The sequence below is a fragment of the Dama dama genome, chromosome X, assembly GCF_033118175.1.
Source record: "Dama dama isolate Ldn47 chromosome X, ASM3311817v1, whole genome shotgun sequence".
In the NCBI taxonomy this organism is placed as follows: domain Eukaryota; kingdom Metazoa; phylum Chordata; class Mammalia; order Artiodactyla; family Cervidae; genus Dama; species Dama dama.
Genome location: NC_083714.1, coordinates 37891501 through 37916765, shown reverse-complemented (window position 1 = coordinate 37916765; position 25265 = coordinate 37891501). Strand labels below are relative to the sequence as shown.

Below are 25265 nucleotides of genomic sequence, written 5' to 3'. Positions count from 1 at the left end.
ATGGCACCAACATTATTCGAAGAGTCAAGGCTCAGGAAATCGTTCTTTGGCAGCGTTTTAGGAAAGCAGGTTAAACGTGGCTCAGGGGTCAATAAGCTTTGAATCCTCAGTTTCGAAATGTAAGATAAACTCAATGGAAACAATATAATTTTCTTCGTGATTTGCGAATTGCACATCACACACAAATGTGCACTTCGGCAAAGCTTTGTAGTTCACCTTTCCACTTAACAGACCTCTTGGGAAGCAGAAAAATATGACTATTATGCAAATAGCAGTGTTGAGCCAATTACATAGAAAAGTGGGTGTACTTAAAGGGAAAAAAAGGTTTGACAAAACTTAAGCTTCCCTCCTTAACAATGAGGAGTTTAAACTCAAAGACATTTTTGGCAAACACAAGGGCATAGGTGCCTCTGGCTTACTCTCTAGGTGTTATTAGTTCCAGAGGTCTCCTGGTCTTTGGTTTTCAGCTTTTAATAAGCCAAGTACTCTCTAATGATATTTTAAGTGAGTTGCTAAAATGTTCGAGATTCATTTCCCTGTGTTGAGCTCCACAGAGATGATTTTCTGCGAGTAAATGAAAATAAGCATTTAAAAGATTTCTTCACTCATCACATGGTGAGGAAATCTATTCCTTTTAGCCTGCTCTATGCTTGAAAAGGTTAGTGTGGCCTTTGGAAAATACCAGGCTGTGCATTCTGTACACTGTTAATGATTCCTGGGATGCTCTGACACTTTCGAGTACATCTTAACCTTTTTAAAATGGGGCCTCCATTGACTTACCTTAATAAGCAGTTTGTTCACCTTATGTCTTACAAAGGCCACCATGGTGGAAAATCCGTACAAGAGGTAAAGCTGTATGGATGAGCAGTGTAACAGGAGAAATAGGACAGAGGACCATTTCCAGCAAACAGACCTACAGAGTCCCCTGCCCCCATCTCTGACAGCAACCCTGTAAGGACAGCTGCTCGCTTCAACAATACCCCATGATTACTCCTCGTTTCAGCATCTTCCTGGAAGTCCTCATCTAACTGTAGCTGTATGAATTGAATTCTTGTACATTTATATGTCTCCTTGAAGCCACCAAACTCCAGGTTCACCGAGAGGTCCCTGTGGTTTAGAGAACCAGACTGATGAAAAATATGCTATATTAATTTCACTTTCCTATTTCAATGCCTCACCTATTCTGGTAGTGAGAGCCCTGACCTGTCCCAAGTCCTCTTTCAAATTCTAGATCTTATTCCTCATGACACATTCTTCAGCACGGTTCCAGGACCCCATTTGTGGGTCAGCTGTCCCCTTCTCCGGACTCCTGTGGTACTTTATTTTTCTCGGCAGCTTGAAACACTTATTGAGCATCAACCATTGGCAACACTGTCAGCTGGGCTCTGGGATTACAAACCTTGAGTCACACCGTATCTTCCCTCGATGAGTTCAAGATCTGTGGAATTTCTGTGACGTGCAGGCAATTAATACAGGGATCTTTTTTCATGTGTCACTTGCAATTTGCCTCTCACCATGACTGACTCTCAAGGGTCCTGGCAACATAGCGCCTTGAAGTTGCTGGAGGCGGGGCACATGTCCACAAGGGGAGGGACGGCAGGAGAACTTAGAAAGACAGAAAAGGCCCACTGGGAGCTTCTCTGGTCTTTCCACTTCTCGGGCAGAGAGATTCTCCGTTCCGGCCTTCCTGGAGGTACCCTGTTTGCTCTGAGAGGCAGCTGCCTGCCCCCGCGCCCACCCCAGCACTTTGCAAACAGTTCCAGGAAGTGTGCACTCGCATATCTCTCCTGCTCAGAGGCCAGTGAGTGGTCTGAAGGAAGCAGCCAGGCTAGTTCTTTTCCCTGACCCCTCTAGCAGCCACCTCCTCTCCCCTCCCAGATAAACAGATAAATAAAGGCAAGTGAGGGTGGGCTGGTCAATGGCACGTCTTGACTATAAAAGTAAATAATTTGAACTTGGATGTGCATAGTTTTTTTTTTTTTTTTCATGAGATCAGTCAGAAGACATAAAACCTCTAAAAGGAAATATATATTCATTTGTGTTTCCAGGAGAATTAAAAAAACTCTAGCTCATACGGTCCAAAACAAGATATTCAAAACTCCATTGGAGGAGTAGGACGGGGAGACCACTTTCTCTCCTACAAATTCATCAAAAGAATAACTGAACGCAAAGCAAACTTCACAAAACAACTTCTGATCGCTAGCTGAGGTCATCAGGCGCCCAGAAAAGCAGCCCATTGTCTTCGAAAGGAGGTAGGACAAAATATAAAAGATAAAAAGTGAGACAAAAGAGCTAAGGACGGAGATCCGTCCCGAGAAGGGAGTCTTAATAGAGGACGTTTCCAGACACTGGGAAACCCTCGCACTGGCGGGCCTGGGGGAAGTGTTTGAATCTCGGGGGGCAACCTGACTGGGAGGGAAACAATAAATAAAACCCACAGATTACGAGCCTAAAAGCAACTCCCAGCAGAAAATTACCCCAGACACCCGCATCCACCACCAGCAAGTGGGAGTGGAACGGAGAGGAGCGGGCGGCATTGCTTGGGGTAGGGTCCGGGCCTGAGTGCCCTGAGGACAATCGGAGGGAGCTTTTGTGAGTTGCCACCTTGAACTGTGGGAGAGCAAAAGAGAGAGAGAAAATTAACTGGCCTGAACACACTGCCGGCCATTCGCAGAACAAAGGGACCGAGAAAGTCCAGAGAAGAGCTCGCAGGCTGCGGACCGGCCCAGCCCCGCCGGAGACAGGAGGCAGTGGGGAGGGGAAGGGGGTAGGCTCGGCCCCAAGGACCGCATCCCCTGCCACACTGCAAACAGGCCCCCAGTTTCTAATCAAAGACCTCCTGAGATTCTGGATGGTCGACATCCGCCGGGAGGGTCGCAGCGAGACACAGGGCGTAGGCACCCGACCGGCGCGGGCGGGGACTGGGGCTGGGGACGTGGAGGGCAGAAGGCGCACGCACCCGACTGGCGCCGGCGGAAACTGAGACTGGGACCACGGAAGGGAGTGGGTGCGCTGCACCCAGGCAGAGTGCACCCGTCAAGCCCCTGGCTGCCTGGACTGCTCTCACGGGGAAGGCACAAAGAGCAGGCGCAGCTTTTTGTTCCGCGCTTTTGTGGAACACTGAGGGCTGGAACCACGCGCAGCGTGGGGCGCGCCCCATATAGAGCAGCCGGGAGCCTGAGCAGCGCAGACAGAGAAAGCAGCGCCAGCTCCTCCCCGCAGCGTGACGGAACTAGCTACCTGAATAAGAGTCCACCTCTGCCCGCCTGTGACAGGGCGGAAATGAGGCACTGAAGAGACCGGCAAACAGAAGCCAAATAAACAAAGGGAACCGCTTCAGAAGGGACCGGTGCAACAGATTAAAATCCCTTTAGAAAACACCGACTACACCAGAAGGGGCCTGTAGATATCGAGAAGTGTAAGGTGGAACAAGGAGCTATCCGAAACTGAGCCAAAACCACACTGACCGCAACAGCTCCAGAGAAATTCCTAGATATATTTTTACTTTTTTTTTAGTAAGAAAAAAAAAATTTTTTTTTAATTTTTTCTTTTTTATTTTTTCTCTTTTATTTTCCTTTAACTTTAACTTTCATAGATTTTTACGATTTTTTTAATTAGGGAAAAATTTTTTTCTTTCTTTCTTTTTTTTTTCTCTTCCTTTTTCTCTTCTATTTTCTATGTTTCTTTTTCTCTTATTTCTTTTAAAGTCCTCTAGTACTCCTCTACCACTCCTTAATTTTCATTTTCAATACACTATAACCTTACCAAAAAAAAAAAGAGAAGCCCTATTTTTAAAGCAAACTTCATATATATTTCTAAAATTTTTGTGTGTGTGTTTTGGTTTTTGTTTTTAATATAGTATTTTTAAGAGTCTAACCTCTACTCTAGATTTTTAATTTTTGTTTTTGATTATATGATACAAATTGTGAACATTTAAGAATCCAATATTCAGTTCCCATTTTTATTCAGGAGTGTGTTGATTATTCTCTCCCAATCTTGACTCTCTGTTTTCTACCTCAGAACACCTCTATTTCCTCCTTTCCCCTTCTCTTCCCAATCCAATTCTGTGAATTTTTGTGGGTGTCTGGGCTACAGAGAACACTCTGGGAACAGACAACTGCGTAGATCTGTCTCTCTCCTCTTGAGTCCCCCTTTTTCTCCTCCTGCTCATCTCTATCTCCCTCCTCCCTCTCCTCTTCTTCATGTAACTCTGTGAACCTCTCTGGGTGTCCCTCACGGGGGAGAATCTTTTTGCCATTAACCTAGAAGTTTTATTATCAGTGCTGTATAGTTGGAGAAGTCCTGAGACTACAGGAAGAATAAAACTGAAATCCAGAGGCAGGAGACTTAAGCCCAAAACCTGAGAACACCAGAAAACTCCTGACTACATGGAACTTTAAGTAATAAGTGACCGTCCAAAAGCCTCCATACCTACACTGAAACCAACCACCACCCAAGAGCCAATAAGTTTTAGAGCAAGACATACCACGCATATTCTCCAGCAACGCAGGAACATAGCCCTGAACGTCAACATACAGGCTGCCCAAGGTCACACCTAACACATAGACCCATCTCAAAACTCATTACTGGGCACTCCATTGCTCTCCAAAGAGAAGAAATCAAGTTCCACACACCAGAACACCGACACAAGCTTCCCTAACCAGGAAACCTTGACAAGCCAATCGTCTAACCCCACCCACTGGGTAAAACCTCCACAATAAAAAGGAACCACAGACCTCCAGAATACAGAAAGCCCACTCCAGACACAGCAATCTAAACAAGATGAAAAGGCAAAGAAATACCCAACAGGTAAAGGAACATGAAAAATGCCCACCAAGTCAAACAAAAGAGGAGGAGATAGGGAATCTACCTGAAAAAGAATTTAGAATAATGATAATAAAAAAGATCCAAAATCTTGAAAACAAAATGGAGTTACAGATAAATAGCCTGGAGACAAAGATTGAAAAGATGCAAGAAGTGTTTAATAAAGACCTAGAAGAAATAAAAAAGAGTCAATTAAAAATGAATAATGCAATGAATGAGATCAAAAACACTCTGGAGGGAACCAAGAGTAGAATAACGGAGACAGAAGATAGGATAAGTGAGGTAGAAGATAAAATGGTGGAAATAAATGAAGCAGAGAGGAAAAAAGAAAAGAGGATCAAAAGAAAAGAGGACAACCTCAGGGACCTCTGGGACAAGGTGAAACACCCCAACATTCGAATCATAGGAGTCCCAGAAGAAGAAGACAAAAAGAAAGGCCATGAGAAAATACTCGAGGAGATAATAGCTGAAAACTTCCCTAAAATGGGGAAGGAAATAGCCACCCAAGTCCAAGAAACCCAGAGAGACTCAAACAGCATAAACCCAAGGTGAAACACCCCAAGACACATATTAATCAAATTAACAAAGATCAAACACAAAGAACAAATACTAAAAGCAGCAAGGGAGAAACAATGAATAACACACAAAGGGATTCCCATAAGGATAACAGCTGATCTGTCAATAGAAACCCTCCAGGCCAGAAGGGAATGGCAGGACATACTGAAAGTAATGAAAGAGAATAACCTACAACCTAGATTACTGTACCCAGCAAGGATCTCATTCAGAGATGAAGGAGAATTCAAAAACTTTACAGACAAGCAGAAGCTGAGAGAATTCAGCACCACCAAACCAGCTCTACAACAAATGCTAAAGGATCTTCTCTAGACAGGAAATGCAGAAAGGTTGTATAAACGTGAACCCAAAACAACAAAGTAAATGGCAACGGGACCACACCTATCAATAATTACCTTAAATGTAAATGGGTTGAATGCCCCAACCAAAAGACAAAGATTGGCTGAATGGATACAAAAACAAGACCCCTATATATGCTGTCTACAAGAGACCCACCTCAAAACAAGAGACACATACAGACTAAAAGTGAAGGGCTGGAAAAAAATATGTCACGCAAACGGAGACCAAAAGAAAGCAGGAGTCGCAATACTCATAGCAGATAAAATAGACTTTCAAATAAAGGATGTGAAAAGAGACAAAGAAGGACACTACATAATGATCAAAGGATCAATCCAAGAAGAAGATATAACAATTATAAATATATATGCACCCAACATAGGAGCACCGCAATATGTACGGCAAACATTGACGAGTATGAAAGAGGAAATTAATAGTAACACAATAATAGTGGGAGACTTTAATACCCCACTCACAACTATGGATAGATCAACTAAACAGAAAATTAACAAGGAAACACAAACCTTAAATGACACAATGGACCAGCTAGACCTAATTGATATCTATAGGACATTTCACCCCAAAACAATCAACTTCACCTTTTTCTCAAGTGCACACGGAACCTTCTCCAGAATAGATCACATCCTGGGCCATAAATCTGGTCTTGGAAAATTCAAAAAAATTGAAATCATTCCAGTCATCTTTTCTGACCACAGTGCAGTAAGATTAGATCTCAATTACAGGAAAAAAATTGTTAAAACTTCAAACATATGGAGGCTAAATAACACACTTCTGAATAACCAACAAATCATAGAAGAAATCAAAAAAGAAATCAAAATATGTATAGAAATGAATGAAAATGAAAACACAACAACCCAAAACCTATGGGACACTGTAAAAGCAGTGCTAAGGGGAAGGTTCATAGCATTACAGGCTTACATCAAGAAACAAGAAAAAAGCCAAATAAATAACCTAACTCTACACCTAAAGCAATTAGAGAAGGAAGAAATGAAGAACCCCAGGGTTAGCAGAAGGAAAGAAATCTTAAAAATTAGGGCAGAAATAAATGCAAAAGAAACTAAAGAGACCATAGCAAAAATTAACAAAGCTAAAAGCTGGTTTTTTGAAAAAATAAACAAAATTGACAAACCATTAGCAAGACTCATTAAGAAACAAAGAGAGAAGAACCAAATTAACAAAATTAGAAATGAAAATGGAGAGATCACAACAGACAACACTGAAATACAAAGGATCATAAAAGACTACTACCAGCAGCTCTATGCCAATAAAATGGACAACTTGGATGAAATGGACAAATTCTTAGAAAAGTATAACTTTCCAAAACTGAACTAGGAAGAAATAGAAGATCTTAACATACCCATCACAAGCAAGGAAATCGAAACTGTAATCAAAAATCTTCCAGCAAACAAAAGCCCAAGACGAGATGGCTTCACAGCTGAATTTTACCAAAAATTTAGAGAACAGCTAACATCTATCTTACTCAAACTCTTCCAGAAAATTGCAGAAGAAGGTAAATTTCCAAACTCATTCTATGAGGCCACCATCACCCTAATTGCAAAACCAGACGAAGATGCCACAAAAAAAGAAAACTACAGGCCAATATCACTGATGAACATAGATGCAAAAATCCTTAACAAAATTCTAGCAAACAGAATCCAACAACATATTAAAAAAAAATCATACACGATGACGAAGTGGGCTTTATCCCAGGAATGCAAGGATTCTTTAATATCTGCAAATCAATCAATGTAATACACCACATTAACAAATTGAAAGATAAAAACCATATGATTATCTCAATAGATGCAGACAAAGCCTTTGACAAAATTCAACACTCATTTATGATTAAAACTCTCCAGAAAGCAGGAATCGAAGGAACATACCTCAACATAATAAAAGCTATATATGACAAACCCACAGCAAGCATCACCCTCAATGGTGAAAAATTGAAAGCATTTCCCCTGACATCAGGAACAAGACAAGGGTGCCCACTCTCACCACTACTATTCAACATAGTTTTGGAAGTTTTGGCCACAGCAATCAGAGCAGAAAAAGACGTAAAAGGAATCCAGAAAGGAAAAGAAGAAGTGAAACTCTCGCTGTTTGCAGATGACATGATTATCTACAAAGAAAACCCTAAAGACTCTACCAGAAAATTGCTAGAGCTAATCAATGAATATAGTAAAGTTGCAGGATATAAAATTAACACACAGAAATCCCTTGCATTCCTATACACTAACAATGAAAAAACAGAAAGAGAAAGTAAGGAAACAATACCATTCACCATTGCAACAAAAAGAATAAAATACTTAGGAGTGTATCTACCTAAAGAAACAAAAGACCTATACAATACTATAAAACACTGATGAAAGAAATCAAAGCGGACACAAACAGATGGAGAAACATACCGGGTTCATGGATTGGAAGAATCAATATTGTCAAAATGGCTATTCTACCCAAAGCAATCTATAGATTCAATTCAATCCCTATCAAGCTACCAACGGTATTTTTCACAGAACTAGAACAAATAATTCCACAATTTGTATGGAAATACAAAAAACCTCAAATAGCCAAAGTAATCTTGAGAAAGAAGAATGGAACTGGAGGAGTCAACCTGCCTGACTTCAGACTCTACTACAAAGCAACAGTCATCAAGACAGTATGGTACTGGCACAAAGACAGAAATATAGATCAATGGAACAGAATAGAAAGCCCAGAGATAAATCCACGAACCTACGGACACCTTATCTTTGACAAAGGAGGCAAGGATATACAATGGAAAAAAGACAACCTCTTTAACAAGTGGTGCTGGGAAACCTGGTCAACCACTTGTAAAAGAATGAAACTAGAACACTTTCTAACACCACACACAAAAATAAACTCAAAATGGATTAAAGATCTAAATGTAAGGCCAGAAACTATAAAACTCCTAGAGGAGAACATAGGCAAAACACTCTCCGACATAAATCATAGCAAGATCCTCTATGACCCACCTCCCAGAATACTGGAAATAAGAGCAAAAATAAACAAATGGGGCCTGATGAAACTTAAAAGCTTTTGCACAACAAAGGAAACTATAAGCAAGGTGAAAAGACAGCCCTCAGATTGGGAGCAAATAATAGCAAATGAAGCAACAGACATAGGATTAATCTCAAAAATATACAAGCAACTCCTGCAGCTCAATTCCAGAAAAATAAATGATCCAATCAAAAAATGGGCCAAAGAACTAAACAGACATTTCTCCAAAGAAGACATACAGATGGCTAAGAAACACATGAAAAGATGCTCAACATCACTCATTGTCAGAGAAATGCAAATCAAAACCAAAATGAGGTACCATTACACACCAGTCAGGATGGTTGCTATCCAAAAGTCTGCAAGCAATAAATGCTGGAGAGGGTGTGGAGAAAAGGGAACCCTCTTACACTGTTGGTGGGAATGCAAGCTAGTATAGCCACTATGGGGAACAGTGTGGAGATTTCTTAAAAAACTGGAAATAGAACTGCCATATGACTCAGCAATCCCACTTCTGGGCATACACACTGAGGAAACCAGATCTGAAAGAGACACATGCACCCCAATGTTCATCGCAGCACTGTTTATAATAGCCAGGACATGGAAGGAACCTAGATGCCCATCAGCAGACGAATGGATAAGGAAGCTGTGGTACATATACACCATGGAATATTACTCAGCTGTTAAAAAGAATTCATTTGAATCAGTTCTAATGAGATGGATGAAACTGGAGCCCATTATACACAGTGAAGTAAGCCAGAAAGATAAAGAACATTACAGCATACTAACACATATATATGGAATTTAGAAAGATGGTAACGATAACCCTATATGCAAAGCAGAAAAAGAGACACAGAAGTACAGAACAGACTTTTGAACTCTGTGGGAGAAGGTGAGGGTGGGATCTTGCGAAAGAACAGCATGTATATTATCTATGGTGAAACAGATCACCAGCCCAGGTGGGATGCATGAGACAAGTGCTCGGGCCTGGTGCACTGGGAAGACCCAGAGGAATCGGGTGGAGAGGGAGGTGGGAGGGGGGATCGGGATGGGGAATACATGTAACTCTATGGCTGATTCATGTCAATGTATGACAAAACCCACTGAAATGTTTTAAAGTAATTAGCCTCCAACTAATAAAAAAGAAAAAAAAAACTCCATTGGACAATCTGTTCGTGGGAAATGAGGAACCATTTAGGATTCAACAGAGCAAAGCTCAAAACTTGAGCCTTGAGGTGGCGAGAAACAGTATTATAAATCCATTTTAAAAAGAAAAGCCGAAAACGCCTAGAAAGCATTTTTCAGTACAAGAGAAAAGCAATTTACTTGTTACTGCTTCAATTTCTTAAATCATCTGACTTCATAGATCAACACTAACTCTCTTTAAATCTACCAAATGAAATTCCATCAAATGACTCATTACTCAGAGCGAGCCACAAATTGTGATTTGTGATTCCAAGACTTCCTCCAGGAAATGCGGAAAAAATGATTGTCCAGGAAAACAGCATAGCCCTGCCTGTGTGTAAATAGATGCTATTCACATGCTTACCTGGGTCTGCTCCATTATGTCTCAAACTGGGAAAACATTAAAAAAAAAAAAAAGACTCCTCAACTTCTTGGACAGGGGTTTCTAACTAAATATAAACTCCTAATCCACGTGGGTTGGAGAAAGAAATGGCAATCCACTCCAGTATTCTTGCCTGGAAAATCCCATGGACAGAGGAGCCTGGTGGGCTATAGTCCATGGGTTGCAAGAGTCAGACACGACTTAGCGACTAAACCATTCATGCAGGGCTGAAACTGCCCCACTGGCCACAGACTGCAGGAAAGTTACCAAAAAGCCTGGCATCACTCTAATAGCCTTGCAGGCTGTGTCAGCTGAATCCCTAACTCAAACAGGAACCCTTTACAGCAGGCTCACCTGGAATGGTCCTGCTGTTCTCTTTCATTAGCTCTTCTCTTATAAATCCAGGCAAACCACCCTTTACAAAGTAGCATTTGGGAAAAGAAAACCCCTCAAACAGATATAATATCTCATTCAAACTGGTCTATACTCTTCTAGACCTGGGACTGCAGATGCTTGCTGGGCATCCAGCGAGTCCCAGGCTTGACCCTATTTCCAGAATCATCCTCTCACAAACTACTTGCCAGACTGTGCATTATTTGATCCAGTCCTATCTTGTAAGGATTTATTGTTTAATTAATGGCTTGACTGTGAACCATTAACATGAGCATGCAAATAGACATAATACCCATGTTTTTCCTCTCACGAAAGAGCTGGTTTCTTTCTAGCAGAGGCACAGTGGTAGTCATCAAGTGGCTATTTGGTCGAGTGCAGCATATTTTGCAGTAATTATGTTTTTGTGGCTGTATTCTTCCTCTTTAACACAAAAACATCCTTTTAATTATCATGAATTCTTTCCTTTTTCTCTTTTGGCTGCACTGTGCAACATGCAGGAACTTAAGTTCCCTGACCAGGGATGGAGCTCTCACCCCTGGCAGTGGAAGCACAGTCTTAACCACTGGTCCAGCAGGGAAGTCCCTATTACGAATTCTTTAACCATCTAATTCTTCTGTGAGTAAGGCTTTCTCCCCTCCCCCACCCCACACTTCCCCAGATTCTGGCAAGCCTACAGCAGAGCTTCAGGACACGCTTTCCTTCTCTCCCCTGTACCTACCCCCCTGCCCTCTCACCCTTTTCCTGCCAGGGAGCATCATCAGCTCTCTTCTCAAAGATGCCACTCCCCCAATGAGATACTAACAACTAGCCCCTGGTCTCTATGTACCCAAAAGCATGTAGGTCATTAGCAGTGTTCTCACTTCCACCAGATGGTGTTTACAGACAAGGAAGCTATGAGATCTCCAAATGATAAGCCTGGATGGAAAGAAGGGGTGGTCTAAGGGGGCTTTGGCTCCTAGGACTCAGAATTATAAATTATAATATGTGAACTGAAATTAGACTCCGCTTGGCAAAACTGGATTGAATATTTTATCATTTTAAGGTGGATTTTATTTTCTCCTACGAAGAAAGGACTTAATACAGAAATTCCAAAATCACATATATTACTTTGAAAAGAATGCAAGGAGGTTTTCTTTTTTCTGGGTCACGCTTGAGCTTGGAAAAAGTGGTTCTAGATTTCTAGACCATTCACTACAAAATGCAGTTCTAAGTGACAAGAGTAAGGAGCGTGCCACTTCCTACTACCATCAAAATCTGTTGCCTCTAGATTTGCAAGAATTGTTCAAAACGATAATGTTCTGGAAGCAGAATTGGAGGATAAAAAAATAGATCCCCATGGAAGTGGGGTATCCTCTTTAGAAAAGATCCCTGCAAAGCTAATAAGAGCAGTTGAAAAGCTGTGAATTGGGCCTAATCTCATTCCTCCAGAGTGTGAAACAAGTCTTAGTTATCCACATTATACCCACATGATCCAATTAGTTTAACAACTGGATTTAGTTGGGTGGGGTGCAGGGGCAGGCTCAGAATGATGAGGTAAATAATGCAGGGTCCCAAAAATTCAAAGTTTTTCAGATGAGGCAAGCTTGACATCTCCCTCCTCCCTAACACTCCTTCCCTCCTTCTTTCTTTTACCTCTTTCCTTCCTTTCACCCTCCTTTCCAATCCTCCTCCTCTTCCTCTTCCTCCTCTTCTCCTCTCTTTAAAACAGTACTTGCCAAATTTTTATCCGTGTTATGAGAATTTAGAAAGTGTATGCACTGCAAGGATACTTCAAGGATTAAATGAAATTGTAAGTGAAAATGCCTAGCACAGTGCTTGACACATTTGGGATGTCCATGAAATATTAATTTTACTCTGTTTCTCTTTCCAATCCCTCCTCTCTCCTGCCCCCACTCTTTCTACTTTGCTCTTTTATAACCATTATGCCCTTACCTGACCATGACTGGGAGCTGACACCAGTTCTAATCGTGTGTGTGTAGAAGCACACACACTCATAAATATTAGATGTGGCTTGTGAGGTCCTAGTTTTCTGACCAGAGAGAGAACCTGGGCCCTCAGCAGTGAAAGCAAGGAGTCGCAACCACTGGACCACCAGGAAATTCCTTAGGACTTATTGCTGAATCAAGCTGTTGACTCTAGGTTTTTAATAATAAAATGGTTATATTGAACATTTTGTATTTCTCTCTCACATATCATGTCAACTGTGTTTGCTTTTTATGAACTTCACAGGGATGGTTCATAAAAATCCCAAAGCAATTTGAAAACTGAAGTGGGTTAGTAGGAAGTTATAGACTTACAGGGCTTCATTTTTGTTGCTCTCAGTTCTAGTTATAAATGATGAGAAAGCCCAAACGGGAGAAATAAAATCGCATGATCTCACACACTCATCAAATTTCACACTTTGAAAGAAATTCAGTCTCTAAGTTATTTTTAGTAGAAATAATGAACTAGATCCCATGGACAGAGGAGCCTGGCGGGCTACAGTCCATGGGGTCGCAAAAGAGTTGGACATGACTTGGTGACTAAACAATAAGTCTTAGGTAGAGCCACCTAAGAAGTAGAAACTTGTGACTTACCAATTTTAGGAGAATTCCAAAGAAACCTGTTAGATTTATTGCTCATTTCTCCAAAGGTCTCGATGTAAACCAATGCATTGCACACTTTCAGTTGCTCTGTATTCCTTCCGAAATGTGCATGGAAGTGATTCATTAGAACTACACTCTTCACAGAAACAGACCAATTCTCTTAGGCTCAGTAGGGCATCTCCACTGGTAAAATTCAAAAACCAATCAAACTGAATAAGAAGCCCTCTTTGCAGACATCTACATCAAGAAAGAACATGATTCTTGACAATTTAGAGTAAATGAAGTGCAAATTATTCTCTTATAATATATACAAGAATTGAAGCCTAAATTGTGACTAAAAAAGAACCCACAGTTTAATCAGAAAAATATATTTATTGGTAATTCCCAGGAGCTCATATTTGATACAATTATATCATAGGATAACAAGTTCAAAGCTATTGCTAAGTTATAAATATGGAATTTATGCCAAATTTGCATTATTGAATTTTATTTTGAATTTGCAAGTGTGCCTATATTTGAATATTTATAATATTCCAGAAAAAGCACAGTGGAATGTGCAAGACAGATTTATTTTGTGTAATGCTCTGAAATGTGTCAAAGTCTTCAACACTGTTCTTAGAGGCAAAATGGCAGAAATAACAAATGGCATGCAATAAGACCAACTGAATAATCTGCAAAGTCCAATACCTAGCAAAGCTAGGAAAGCTTCTCTGCCAATAAATATTTTACTAAAAGTTTAGACAAATATTTCTCCTAGCTTACAATGACATTGTATTAGAAGACATATACCATTAATTGGAATCTTCATTACAATTTAATGGGAGACCGAATATTCCCATCTATACCTTTTTTTTCTCCTAATCTCAGTGACTAAATATCTCATCTTATTTGGCACAGAATGTTGATATTAGCTTCCCAACTGCGAAGCACATTCTTTACACTGTCAAAATAGCTTGTCCCTAGAATGTAGTCTTTGTGGAGTTTCAACAATAAGATTCTGAACCTCACTGTATTTAGTGGCCCCTCAGATACCCAGAGCAGTTGAGGAATGCAGTGTTCTAGTCCAGGGATCCCCAACCTCTGGGACCAAATGCCTGATGATCTGAGGAGGAGCTGATAAAATAATAATAGAAAAAGTGCACAATAAATGTAATGCACTTGAATCATCCCCACACCATCCCCAGTCCATGAGAAAATTGTCTTTCATGAAACCAGTCCCTAGTGCCAAAGAAGTTGGCGACCGTTGGTCTAGTCAACTTAATTTACAGTTAACCGGGGGCAATGCTCTTATGAAGTGAAACTGCTCTAGGGGGAGGCTGCTGCAGCAGACTGGACTCCACTTCTCTCCTGGATAAGGGCAGCACATGCACTAACTGATCTAAGCCCTCAGTTGTGGACGTTTAGAACCTACAGTCCTTCTCCCAACCCCAAGACTTCACTCTTCTAATCAGACCATTAGCTCTCGTATCAGCTCACTTGAAAAGAGGCTCATGAGTATTCAAAGTCCAGGCTATCTTGGGTGGCTCTGGCTGAAGAGAGTAAGCCTTTTATTTCTGTGTGCCATTATTAATTTCCTGTTTCATTTAATTTTTAAACAGAGAACAAGCAATGGCAATCCACTCAAATATCTCTGTACTGTACTAGTATAAGAGTTCTGTGGATTCTTTGGAATGTGATAACAGCCAATCATCAGAAAAATCAACAGTCGATGTCTAACTTAATACCTCTGCCTTTCAGTCTCAGAGTTTATTTAGCCAAGGCTGCTTTCCTCATTAAGGACTCCCAGAATATCAAGAGGCTAATGAAATAACCAGCCAATAGTCTTTAGAAACCAAAAAGCAGACGTGTGTAATTTATCAAAGCCATAATAAAGCATCATTTTAAAAACTGTTAACATTTATTTTTATTATGAAGGCAATGCATACTCGTAAAGAAAATTAAAATCCTTCAAAGAAACAGAGAAAGAAAATAAGTCACTAACTGAGCCATTGATATTTGGGTGTTTTTCTTCCATTCTTTGCCTTTTATGCTTAGATTTGAGAGGGATGGAAAGATGATTTGCCTCTCTCCTTCCACCCCCACCCCTTTGCTCGCTCTCTCACATAATTGTTGTCAAACTGGGCCCATAACTGTCTATCTCTTTTCCCCTGAGCATTAAATCACTACCAATTTTCCATACTCTAAAAAGGATGTTTAAATGGCTTTGAAATTATCCCTCAAGTGGATGTACTGAGATTTCTTGAACCATTCTCCTATACATTGTTCAGATTTTTCCAATTTGTTACACTTACAAATAACTCCAAATAACTTACAAATAATGGTAGCCTCCTAGGATACCATTATCATGTCACCCTCTGCTTTTTCCTCATGGCACTTCTCACATTTTCAGTAATGAATTATTTGTTTCATGTCTACCTTTCCCATTCTATGAAGCCAGGGACCATGTCCACTTGGTTCCTCACAGTGCCTCCAGCACATAGCATATTGATGAGATATTCAATAAATATTTGTAAATAAATGAATAAATAAATGAGTGAGTGATAGAAAGACATGTACAGGACGGTTTTTCAGTAAAACCCAGGAAAGAAATCTTGGGTCAAAGAAATACTGCCGATGTTCTCTGTTTGTCTATTTTATTTCCAAAAGAATCATTTCAATTTACATTTCCATCAACAATGTATATGAATGATGGTATTTACTACACCTTTGTCAACACTGACTACTACCCTTTTTTTGTTTGGCGGCGGTGGTGATGTATACCTAGTTGTCTTTTTTCAATCTGAGAAATTAATTAATTAGAGAAGCAAAAAGCTTTTCCTATATACAATTGAAATTTGCATTTCTTTAGTACTAGTGAAACTAAACTTTTTTCTTTAGTTTAGAAACTGAAAACTAAGCTTTTCCCTTTCTGTAAACTAGCTTTGGTTCCCTGTTGCAAAATTTTCTGGTCATAGCCTTTGTTTTTCTGCTCGATTTGTTGGAGCTCTTTTTCCAGGAAAGATGTCAGCCTTTTGTCTGTTTTATTTGTTGTGCATATTTTCATCTGTTTGACACATGCCTTTTCATTCTGGTTATTTTTGGACAGATAAACATTTCTCATTTTTATATAATCATAACTGTCGATCTTTTCCTCTATTCAAACAGTCTTTTCCTTGGCTAAGATTCCCACATCAAAATTGCAGCAATCATTTAAGTAATACTGCCAACTGTGAATTCAGATTAACTGGGTTCACAGACTCCTATGTATACAACTAAGCCCTAACCTGTTCGGAACTCCGGTTCTCACTTGTTTGCAAGCCTTGGCCAGTAGAAACCTAGGCAAGTTAGACTGGTCACAACTCTCAATACCCTCCCAGTGCTCATTAGAGCCCCTTCTCAACCTCTTTTTTTTGGTCAGTGGTACCATGTTGACTCCAGACCGGAAATCAGAGCTCTCTCTTTAACTTGACTACATTTACTTTTGTGCTTCTTACATTCCTGCCATGCAAGAGTTTCTCATACCTCTAGGGTTTGACCTTCTGGTTGCCATTCCAGGACCTCTACAATGAGGCTCCCTAACCCTCCCCCAGGCATGAACCTTCTCGGGGACTTGACCTTGAGATGCCATGAGGATGCCACATCCACCCACAATGCCTCCTTTCTTCTAAATTTTGTTGTTTGTTCATTGTTTAGTCCCTAAGTCATGTCTGACTCTTTGGGCCCCATGAACCGTAGCCCACCAGGCTCCTCTGTCCATGGGATTTCCCAGGCAAGAATACTGGAGTGGGCTGCCGTTTCCTCTTCCAGGGGATCTTCCCCACCCAGGGATGAAACCCTTGTCTCCTGAGAAGCCAGTTTCTTCCCGAAAACAAGCCACCTATTCCCAGAAGGCTTTCCAAACAGATCTCTCCTTTTTCTGGCCTGCTCATCATCTTTTAGAAAGAAAAGAGCCTTAGAAAGCAACCTGTTTAAGTCTCCCATTTTACAGAGTGGGGGTGGACTTGCCAAATCACTGGCTCTTCCCCTCTCCCCACCTGTCTATACTCCATAGTTCTACATTTTTGCCATCATGAACTTGAGGCTGAAGACGGTGACCTCGACTTTTGGGGATTTGTCTGGGCTCTAATCTCCACCAACTGCCAGCACTAGGCAGAGGTCATAATACTTACTCCACAAAGTTTGCTGATTAGACCTAAACTGTTACATAAACAGATGAACTTTTCTCTATTTTTAAAACATATCCCAATAAAGGTATGACATTTTGAAGGCATTATTGATATTCAAATCATTTCCAAACAAAACCCATCTTCTTTATTAAATATCTAAAACACCAAATTATTCTGTTCTACTCTAAGTTCTGTGAGAGCAAAGATGACACATCTCTCCTGGAATATAATGGGCAGCTTCACAAAATTTCGCTTCACGAATGACAGATAGAAGAGGTGACTATTCTTTAAAGTCACTTCATACTACTTGACGACAGATATCTAGAAAAGACAAGCTCTAACATTCTTATTGCCACATAACAGCACTAATCTAAAATTACTATTAAGAAAATCTAATTCCAAATAGCTTTTTATACCACCTTGAGAACTTTGAGCTTGGCTGGGATGCCAGCAACGTATTTGCCATCCAGGCAAAGATGTTAATTTATCATGGTGAATTTCTCCCCCTCTCCTGGGAAATACATGTGTGCAGGGCAGGAGGCAATAACAGCTCTTATCATCCTCGGCTAATTGAAGCTACGCCTGTGAGAACCCAGTGGCCTACAGCTTGAGGGACCAGAAGGACCACACCGCTGCCTAAATTGATCCATTCACTCGCTGTCTCGCCCTGTTCCACATGCCAATCTCATCGTCCTGCTTCACTGCATGAGGGAAGGAGTGGAGCATGGGCACCTGAGCCATGAGCAGGCTCATGCACCATGGACTTCTTACCAAGACATGGTTGTGTCAAAATAGAGCTTGGGAATTCCCTGGCACTCCAGTGGTTAGGACCTGGTGCTCTCACTGATGAAGTCTGGGTTCGATCCCTGGCTAGGGAACTAAGATCTCGCAAGCCATGCGGCCAAAAATAAATAAATAAATAAAGCCACCTTTAAACCAAAGGAAAAGAAAAGGAAGCCTTTACTACAAGTATTAAAAAGGAGTGACCACAAAGAAGACAAAAGAGAGAGAAAGCTATGCTCCGTAGAAATGCCATATAGTCCTTTCCTGTCAGTGATAACCTAGTGGATTCTAGGTGACAATTAATTACTCTTCCCCTATGACTGCTGCAAAATGTAAAGACGCTAAATGTCTAAGATGCACCATGAATATGATGACCAGATTCTCTGACTTGGGTAGCCGAGGAAGCTGATCTTCTCCCGCCGCCAGCTGCCACCCTAGTGTGCCAGCCAGCACAGTGCCCCGGGGAAGAATGAGCCTGGTGCACTTTCTCAATGCCCAATTCTGAGGTCCTCCCACAGACTCAGGGATGCACTAGAGTTGGCTACAAACAGAGGGAATTTGGTCTGAGAAAAAGCCTGCAGAATCTGGCAGTCAGAAGAACTGATCAGCAACCATGTTTTGATACATTTTCAAAAGCAGTCTTGGGAATTCTCGAATGAGCGGGATTTCGCTCTGGTCCCTAAACAACATATTCGCACACAGAGGCATGAAATGCAATTTCTAGGTGTTTTTTTTTTTAAACAAACACAAATCTTAATAAACTGGTGCCTTTTGCCAGCCAAGCACTCTCTCTTTGTCCTCTCCAGGCAGCGTGATGGCAGCCATTTGCACTCAGCAGTTACATATCACCCGAGCACTTCTAGAATGTAGCAGTGGGAGCACGATTCAGGTCTTGGCTTGCAGGCTCGGTGGCCTCTCATGCCCGCCTCCCCCACCCCAGCATGGACGGATGTAGTGAATCAGAAGGTGTCCCTTCTAGCCGCTGACGGCTCCTCCTGACGCTTATTCACCAGGCCCCCAGAGTACTCCCACCCTGCTCAGCTTTGCAGTGATTCCCGCCTTGGCAATGAGACGCCCCTTTGCCACCCAGCCACCAGACCTTCTCCTGGTGAGCATAAAGCTTCAGGGAGGTAGAATTCTATTTCTCTCCCAATGCCTGCGCAACCCTGGTCCAATCACTCATTCAAACACATGTGTAAAAACGACTGGAAACGGTGATGATGTAGGTGATAATAACACCAGTGAGCATCCATGGAGTGTTCACTTTGTGGTAATGACTCACATGAGATACCTTACTGTGCTTTCGCAAAAAAAAAAAAAAGAAAAAAAAACCTTGCTCATGAAGTTCCAGTCAACAGAGCCAGGGCTGTGGAATCAGCCCAAGCTGGAGCAAGATCCCTGTTGTATCACTGAAGAGTCCAATGACCTTGAGAAAGTCCTTCAACCCCTTTGGGCTTCTGTCTCATCTGATAAATGGGGAGACTTCTGTCCACTCTGCCTTCTTGCTACCAACAGCACAACTTTACAGAGACATAGCAGAGATAAGGGATGGCAAAGCTCATCAGGAACCGGAATGCACTCTCCACACAGACAAGGCTGGGAGAGGCTAGGGTCCAAGGGCATGCAGCTGGCTCACAGCTGGCCTGGAACTGAGGCCCAGGCGTCAGAACTCCCAGGCCTAACAGACGGAACTGCTGTTCTGCTCAGCTCAGCGGACCACACAGCCCACCAGCAACTGGCATGGAAGGCTGCTCCACACAGGAACTCCCCACGGCTGACTTTCTGTCTCCTGAGACCAGCTCCTCGGCCTCATGCATCACCACCAGCACAGATGCTTCTGTCTCTAAATTTTCAACATACACACACACTCTCACTGTCACACACTTGTGCACACCTTCTCTCACACAGATTAGCAGAGTTCACAGAACTGGTCCTGTAAGCAGTCAGCATCCTGGGAAATTCTGGAACCCTTCGGCTATGACTACTCTTTAAGATGAAGATTTCCGGAGGTGGGTAGGAATTAAGGAAATAAAGTACCCTTGGGGTAGCCACGTGTTTCTCTAGCAAATTTTACTTCATTTTGGTGAATATCAGAAGATCCAAGTAACTCCGACTCTTTAGAAAGTGATTCTTCCTTTATTAGACTAGATGGCACTGTGGTATCACCCTTTAGATGACCAAGGAAATCATATTTCATTTCAAATAATTTTGCTTCCACTGGGGACTGTCCAAGAGGCTAAGCCCTCCCCTTGAGGGGTCCTCGTTATCCTATGGGAATTTTCTGAAGGAATCTGCCAGAGGACAGTGGCCATCAAATACACAAGATCACAATACTAATAATGTGTGTTTACACACTATGTCACACTACCTGTCCAAAGGGATTTTAAAAGGCACATGTGCCTCGTGGAACTCCAGAGAGGGCCGGGGAGTCCATAGTGGCCAAGACTTCATTTTTCTTCCTCTGCCACAGCCATGGCTGTGGAATTCGATTTTTGCCCTCAAGAGCTTTTTTTATATCAGCACCTCTCACTACACCTACAGGCTCCATCAGCAAGAGGAATTATTTTCAATATTGCCAAATTGTTTGTGAACATCTTCAACCCTAAAGTCTTGTAGTGACAATGTACAATTTTCACAATGGATTGACGTGGCAACCTTCCTAAGGTCAAGGTTTGCTTAGGAGGTTGGGGACAGGGGAAGTTAGTGCTGGAAGGGAAATGAAAGTTCAACAGATTCTCCCAGAATTCCAGCATTCAGAAAGGACACTGTAAACTGAGGGATGGGAAAGTAAGTAGGGAGTGAGGTTCCGTCTAAATCTCAGTGATGACCAGAAAGTTGGAGGGCTCCATTCGTCTGGGGCTGGACAGAAAAACCCGCATTGGCTGTTGCATTCCAAGAGGTACCAACAAAAGGTGACAGTGTCTGGAGCAGAGCAGCCCTCCCCATGAGAAGGGAATGGGGAATCTGTCCAGGGAAGCAGCCTCTGTAGCAGCAGCAACCTCCTGTGGTCAGCTCGGTGGAGAGGCAGAGAGCATGGCCTTGTCAACTAAACTCACCTTATCCATTCCCGGCATCCCCTGCAGCAGCCCGCTCTGTTTTATAGAGACCAGCAGAATGGGAGCCCTGACTGGGGCAACTGCACCCCAAAGAGTCCTTCCTACTCCCCCCTTTATGGCACTCCCTGACCGCCAGCAACCAGGCATTGCAGCTGGCTGGAGGAAAATGCCCTCGCTTCAAAAGTGACAGGCTTTTCATAAAACAGCTCTTTCAGCATCAGCCCTAGGTTCCCACAAGTGGACTGGCAGCTCCCTGCTCTAGGGCTCAGGAGTTTGTAAATCAGGAGAGGTTTCTCAAGACTGAGCCCCACACCGGATCCTCAGCAGCGTCCCAACCCGCCCTTCGGCCCGTGAGGTGCCCCTTGCACTCGCAAGGCGCAGGGGATGCCCCGCGTGCAGCCAGTAGCCAGGGGCGCAAGCTCTCTCTGGGTGTCCGCAAACAGCCGCAGAGGGACATTCATTCGCCCAAGGAGAGTAAAGCCAGCGGAAAGAAAGGAGGAGCGAGGCGACAAAACTACGGAAGGAAGAGGGGGGAAAAAACATAAAAGGTTAAAGAAAGGACGGGAAGCAAAGTGAGAAAGGAAAACGGAGGGAAAAGGAAAGAGCAAGCGGCCAGGAGCTGACAAGATCCCAAGCAAGAGAAGGAGAGGCGAATAGTCGAAGCGAGGGGAAAGGCCGAGGAGGAGGGGGAAGAATGCGGGATCGTCAAAGAAGAGAAAGGCGGCTTGGGAAGCTGGGTGCAGAGAAAAGAGAGAGGCTAGAGGGGCTTAGGCAGGCTACACGAAAAGCGCGGCTCTTTCCGGCGCTCCAGTGCGGAATCTACATTCGGTACTCTGTCCCGGCGGCTGCCGGGGGGCACTCGTCCCAGGCCTCCCGGCCGCTTCCCCCCGCGCACTCCGAGGCGCCAAGCAGGCCAACCCGTGTGCAGACACAGGAGCCGTCCCGGGTAGGAATGGACGAGCCGCCACAGCGCCCTGCTCCCACGCGCCAGGGCGCCAGGCGCCTGCCCAGCCCAACCCGGGCGCCACTGCAGGGACGCCGAGGTGCTCCCTGGGTCACCCGCACCGATCGGCCGCGCCTTCCGATCCTCTGCCTGCCCGCCGGGCCGGGTCAGCACCCCGGCTCGGCTCCGGGGGGCCCCGCTCGGCCGCGGGCGCTCACTCACCTGGACGGTCTCAGCCTGGCGTCGCGCTTGCCGTCCACCACGGCGGGCACGCAGCTGGTGAGCTCGGTCCAGTCGGCGTGCAGTCCGCAGCTCCAGCCCGTGGAGAACCTGGAGAAGAGCCAGGTCTCCCGCTTACCCGGCCGGTGGCAAGTGCATTTCTTCTGACCCACGCGGCACTCACACGGCTGCTCCAGCTGGATGTTGCGCACCAGGTGGCGGCCGAAAGTGGTGCCTCCGGTCTTTTGGATGTGCAGGAACACGATCAGGTCATCGCCCTTGATGTCGAAGTCTACCTTGCGCAGAAGGTCGCCACGGCTGAAATTGTAACGGGGCACGAACCTGGCGGAGCTCTCATCCTCCGAGCGGTACGGGTCCGGCAGCGGGGAGCTGAACGCCTGCAGACGGAGGAGCTGGCATTCTGTGCCGGGGCACACGTATTGGAGGACGATCACCGCAAATAGGAAGAGCATCACCAAAGCCAGCAGCAGCTTGTTGGATTTCTCATCCATGTTCCCGACGCTGGGGGAAACCCAAGCTCCTTACGTCAATCCCGCAGCTCAGCCCGCGCTCGCCGCGCGCCCGCAGCGCCCCCTCCCCTGGCGCCGCGGTTGCTCCCCTTTCCCCCTCCCTTCGGCACCGAGTGCTCCACCGCGGCGGCGGCGGCGGCGCCCTTCCCCGCTTCCTTCCTTCCCGGCAGGCTCAGCGCTGTGGCTTCTGCCGCACACCCCTCCTCCCTCCCCCCCGACTCCTTACCGCTGGCCGCCTGCCCTCTCCCCGCACCGGGGCTCTCTGGAGCGGCTCCGCGGGGTTTCGTCCCCGTGGGACCCCGCCTGCCCCGGTTGCCCCACTCCTCAACTCATAGCACGGGTCCGAGCCTCCGCGCATCTCGTTCCACTCTCGGTGGCTCCGTGGCTCCCATCCCCATCCCGCTTCGCCCACCGGACTCTCCCCGGGGCTTCTGCCCCCAGTCCCCTTGGCGCGCACGCCGCCACCCCCTCGCCTGCCCGATCTCGGGCTCCTTCACCGTGCGCCTCCGAAGCCCTGCTCTTGCCCGCACTGGGTTGCCCACCTTGGGGGCCGCCTCGAGGGAGCTCAGAGCCCGGCGTTCGGAGTTCCCCTGGGGGAAGGGGGTCCGCGAGCAACCCGACTTGCTAGCTGAGACGCTGCGCTCAGGGTGCCCGCGGAAGCGCGGGGAAGGAGCCGCAGCGGAGCCAAACGCGCGCCGCTCCCCTCCCGAGCCCCCGAGCCCCCGAGCCCGGCCGCCGCGGGCCAGCCGGAACTTTGCGCCCTTTCCTCTCCTCGCGGTTGCTTTCCCTTCCCGCACCGCTCCCGCGCGCCCTGGCCCGGAAGCGCGAGTCCCGCTTTCGCCTAAAACGTACCTGGCTAGGGGACCGAAAATCTTGGAGAATATCACGCCGAGCACGTGCTTCAGAGAGTGGCCCAGGGCGGCCAGGCCCCGGGTGAGCAGGGCCCGGCAGAGGGAGCCCAGGTCCCAGCGTCTCCTGAGGTCGTGCATCCGCCTGCGGCGGCCTCGGAGCAGTAGCGCGAAGAGAGGGGCGCGCGCGGCTCCCGCCAGAGAAGCAGCAGCCTTTAGGGGCTCGTCCAGGAGCGGCTGGGAGTTGAATCCGCGAGACACACCCCTAGGAGGGCCCGCGCGGACTGAGGCGGCGACTGATCCGGGCCGGCTTGCTGCCAATTCGGCCTCTACTCTGGAATGCCGGCGGGGACAGGTGGTGCGGGCGAGCGCTCCTCGCTCCGGTTGCAACGGCGGCCCGAGCGCCCCGGCTGCACACGCAGGCAGTGCCATTCCCCCCTTCAGGCAACTCAGGGTACTAAGGATCAGGAGCGAGCTTGAATTTACGTAATAATGCCTCACGCCTAAGAGCTCAAACCACTTAAGCAAAAGACCTGGCTTTTCTCCGGTTTGGGGGGACGGAGGTCACTCTAGTGAGCACATCACTACACTTTGGCTCGTAATTTCAGCCTCCCCTAAAATAGCAAAGGTGCAAATTGGGCCTTTTCCCTCTCTCCTTGCCAATTTCCATTCTCCAGCGGAAGCGGGGGCATTTTCTGAAAAGGTAAGTCAGCATGAAGAAAAAAGCATGACCAAAAAAACCCCCCAAAAACAAAAAACGTTTCGGAATGAGAATTTGAGCTTTTTTAGAGCAGGGACTGGTCCTTACTTCCCTATTCTTTCTCAATCCCCAGCATCAAGCCCCGTGTCTACAGGAAGGCTTCACTCATAAGATTCGTTAAAAGAAAGGCACATGATTAAATACTACATGGAGGGGGGGGGGGGCATCTAATCCAAGGTGGTGTGACAAATGAGGAAGCAGGCCCAGAGAGGGAAAGGAATGTGCCCAAGGTCACACAGCGGAGCCTGAGGGTTTGAACCCAGGAAGCCATCCATTTCCTAACACCACCTCTTTTAATAAACAGGTGCAGAGCGCCCTCAAGCCAAGTGTCCGGAAAGGCTCTCTTCAGCTGCAGGACCAGCACTGTGAGGATTGGCAAGGAAAGAAGGAATGTCCCTTTAGAACAAGGTCCCAGGACTCAGGACTCTGACCATTCCCATCTGATTGATCAGGTATTGGGAACTGGTATTTCTGTGAATGAGTGTCCACCGGTGTCCAGTCCCACCCCTGCAGAAGGAGCTCGGGCTGGCAGTGGTGTCTCAGAACAGTGTTGATGGGGAGGTGGGGGCCCGTGAGCGGAGTCCTGGGGGTGGCAGTAAGTCCCTCCAGAGACAGGCGCTCCCAGGATCTCGCTTAGAACATTTGATCCCTTGCTGAGCTCTGTTCA

General features: G+C 45.0%; 1 protein-coding gene across 1 annotated transcript in view; it reads right to left on the bottom strand.

Annotated features, from left to right (window-relative positions):
- LOC133052057 (heparan-sulfate 6-O-sulfotransferase 2-like) overlaps window positions 1–24270 on the bottom strand; it is a 63472-nt gene extending 39202 nt beyond the window's left edge. Inside the window, exons 1-2 of the mRNA XM_061136818.1 lie at window positions 23843–24270; window positions 22464–22982 (exon numbers count right to left, since the gene is read on the bottom strand). Of these exons, the coding sequence (XP_060992801.1) occupies window positions 22464–22982; window positions 23843–24270 (947 nt within the window). The remainder of the gene's footprint in view (window positions 1–22463; window positions 22983–23842) is intronic.
- Between the last annotated feature and the right edge of the window lie 995 nt (window positions 24271–25265).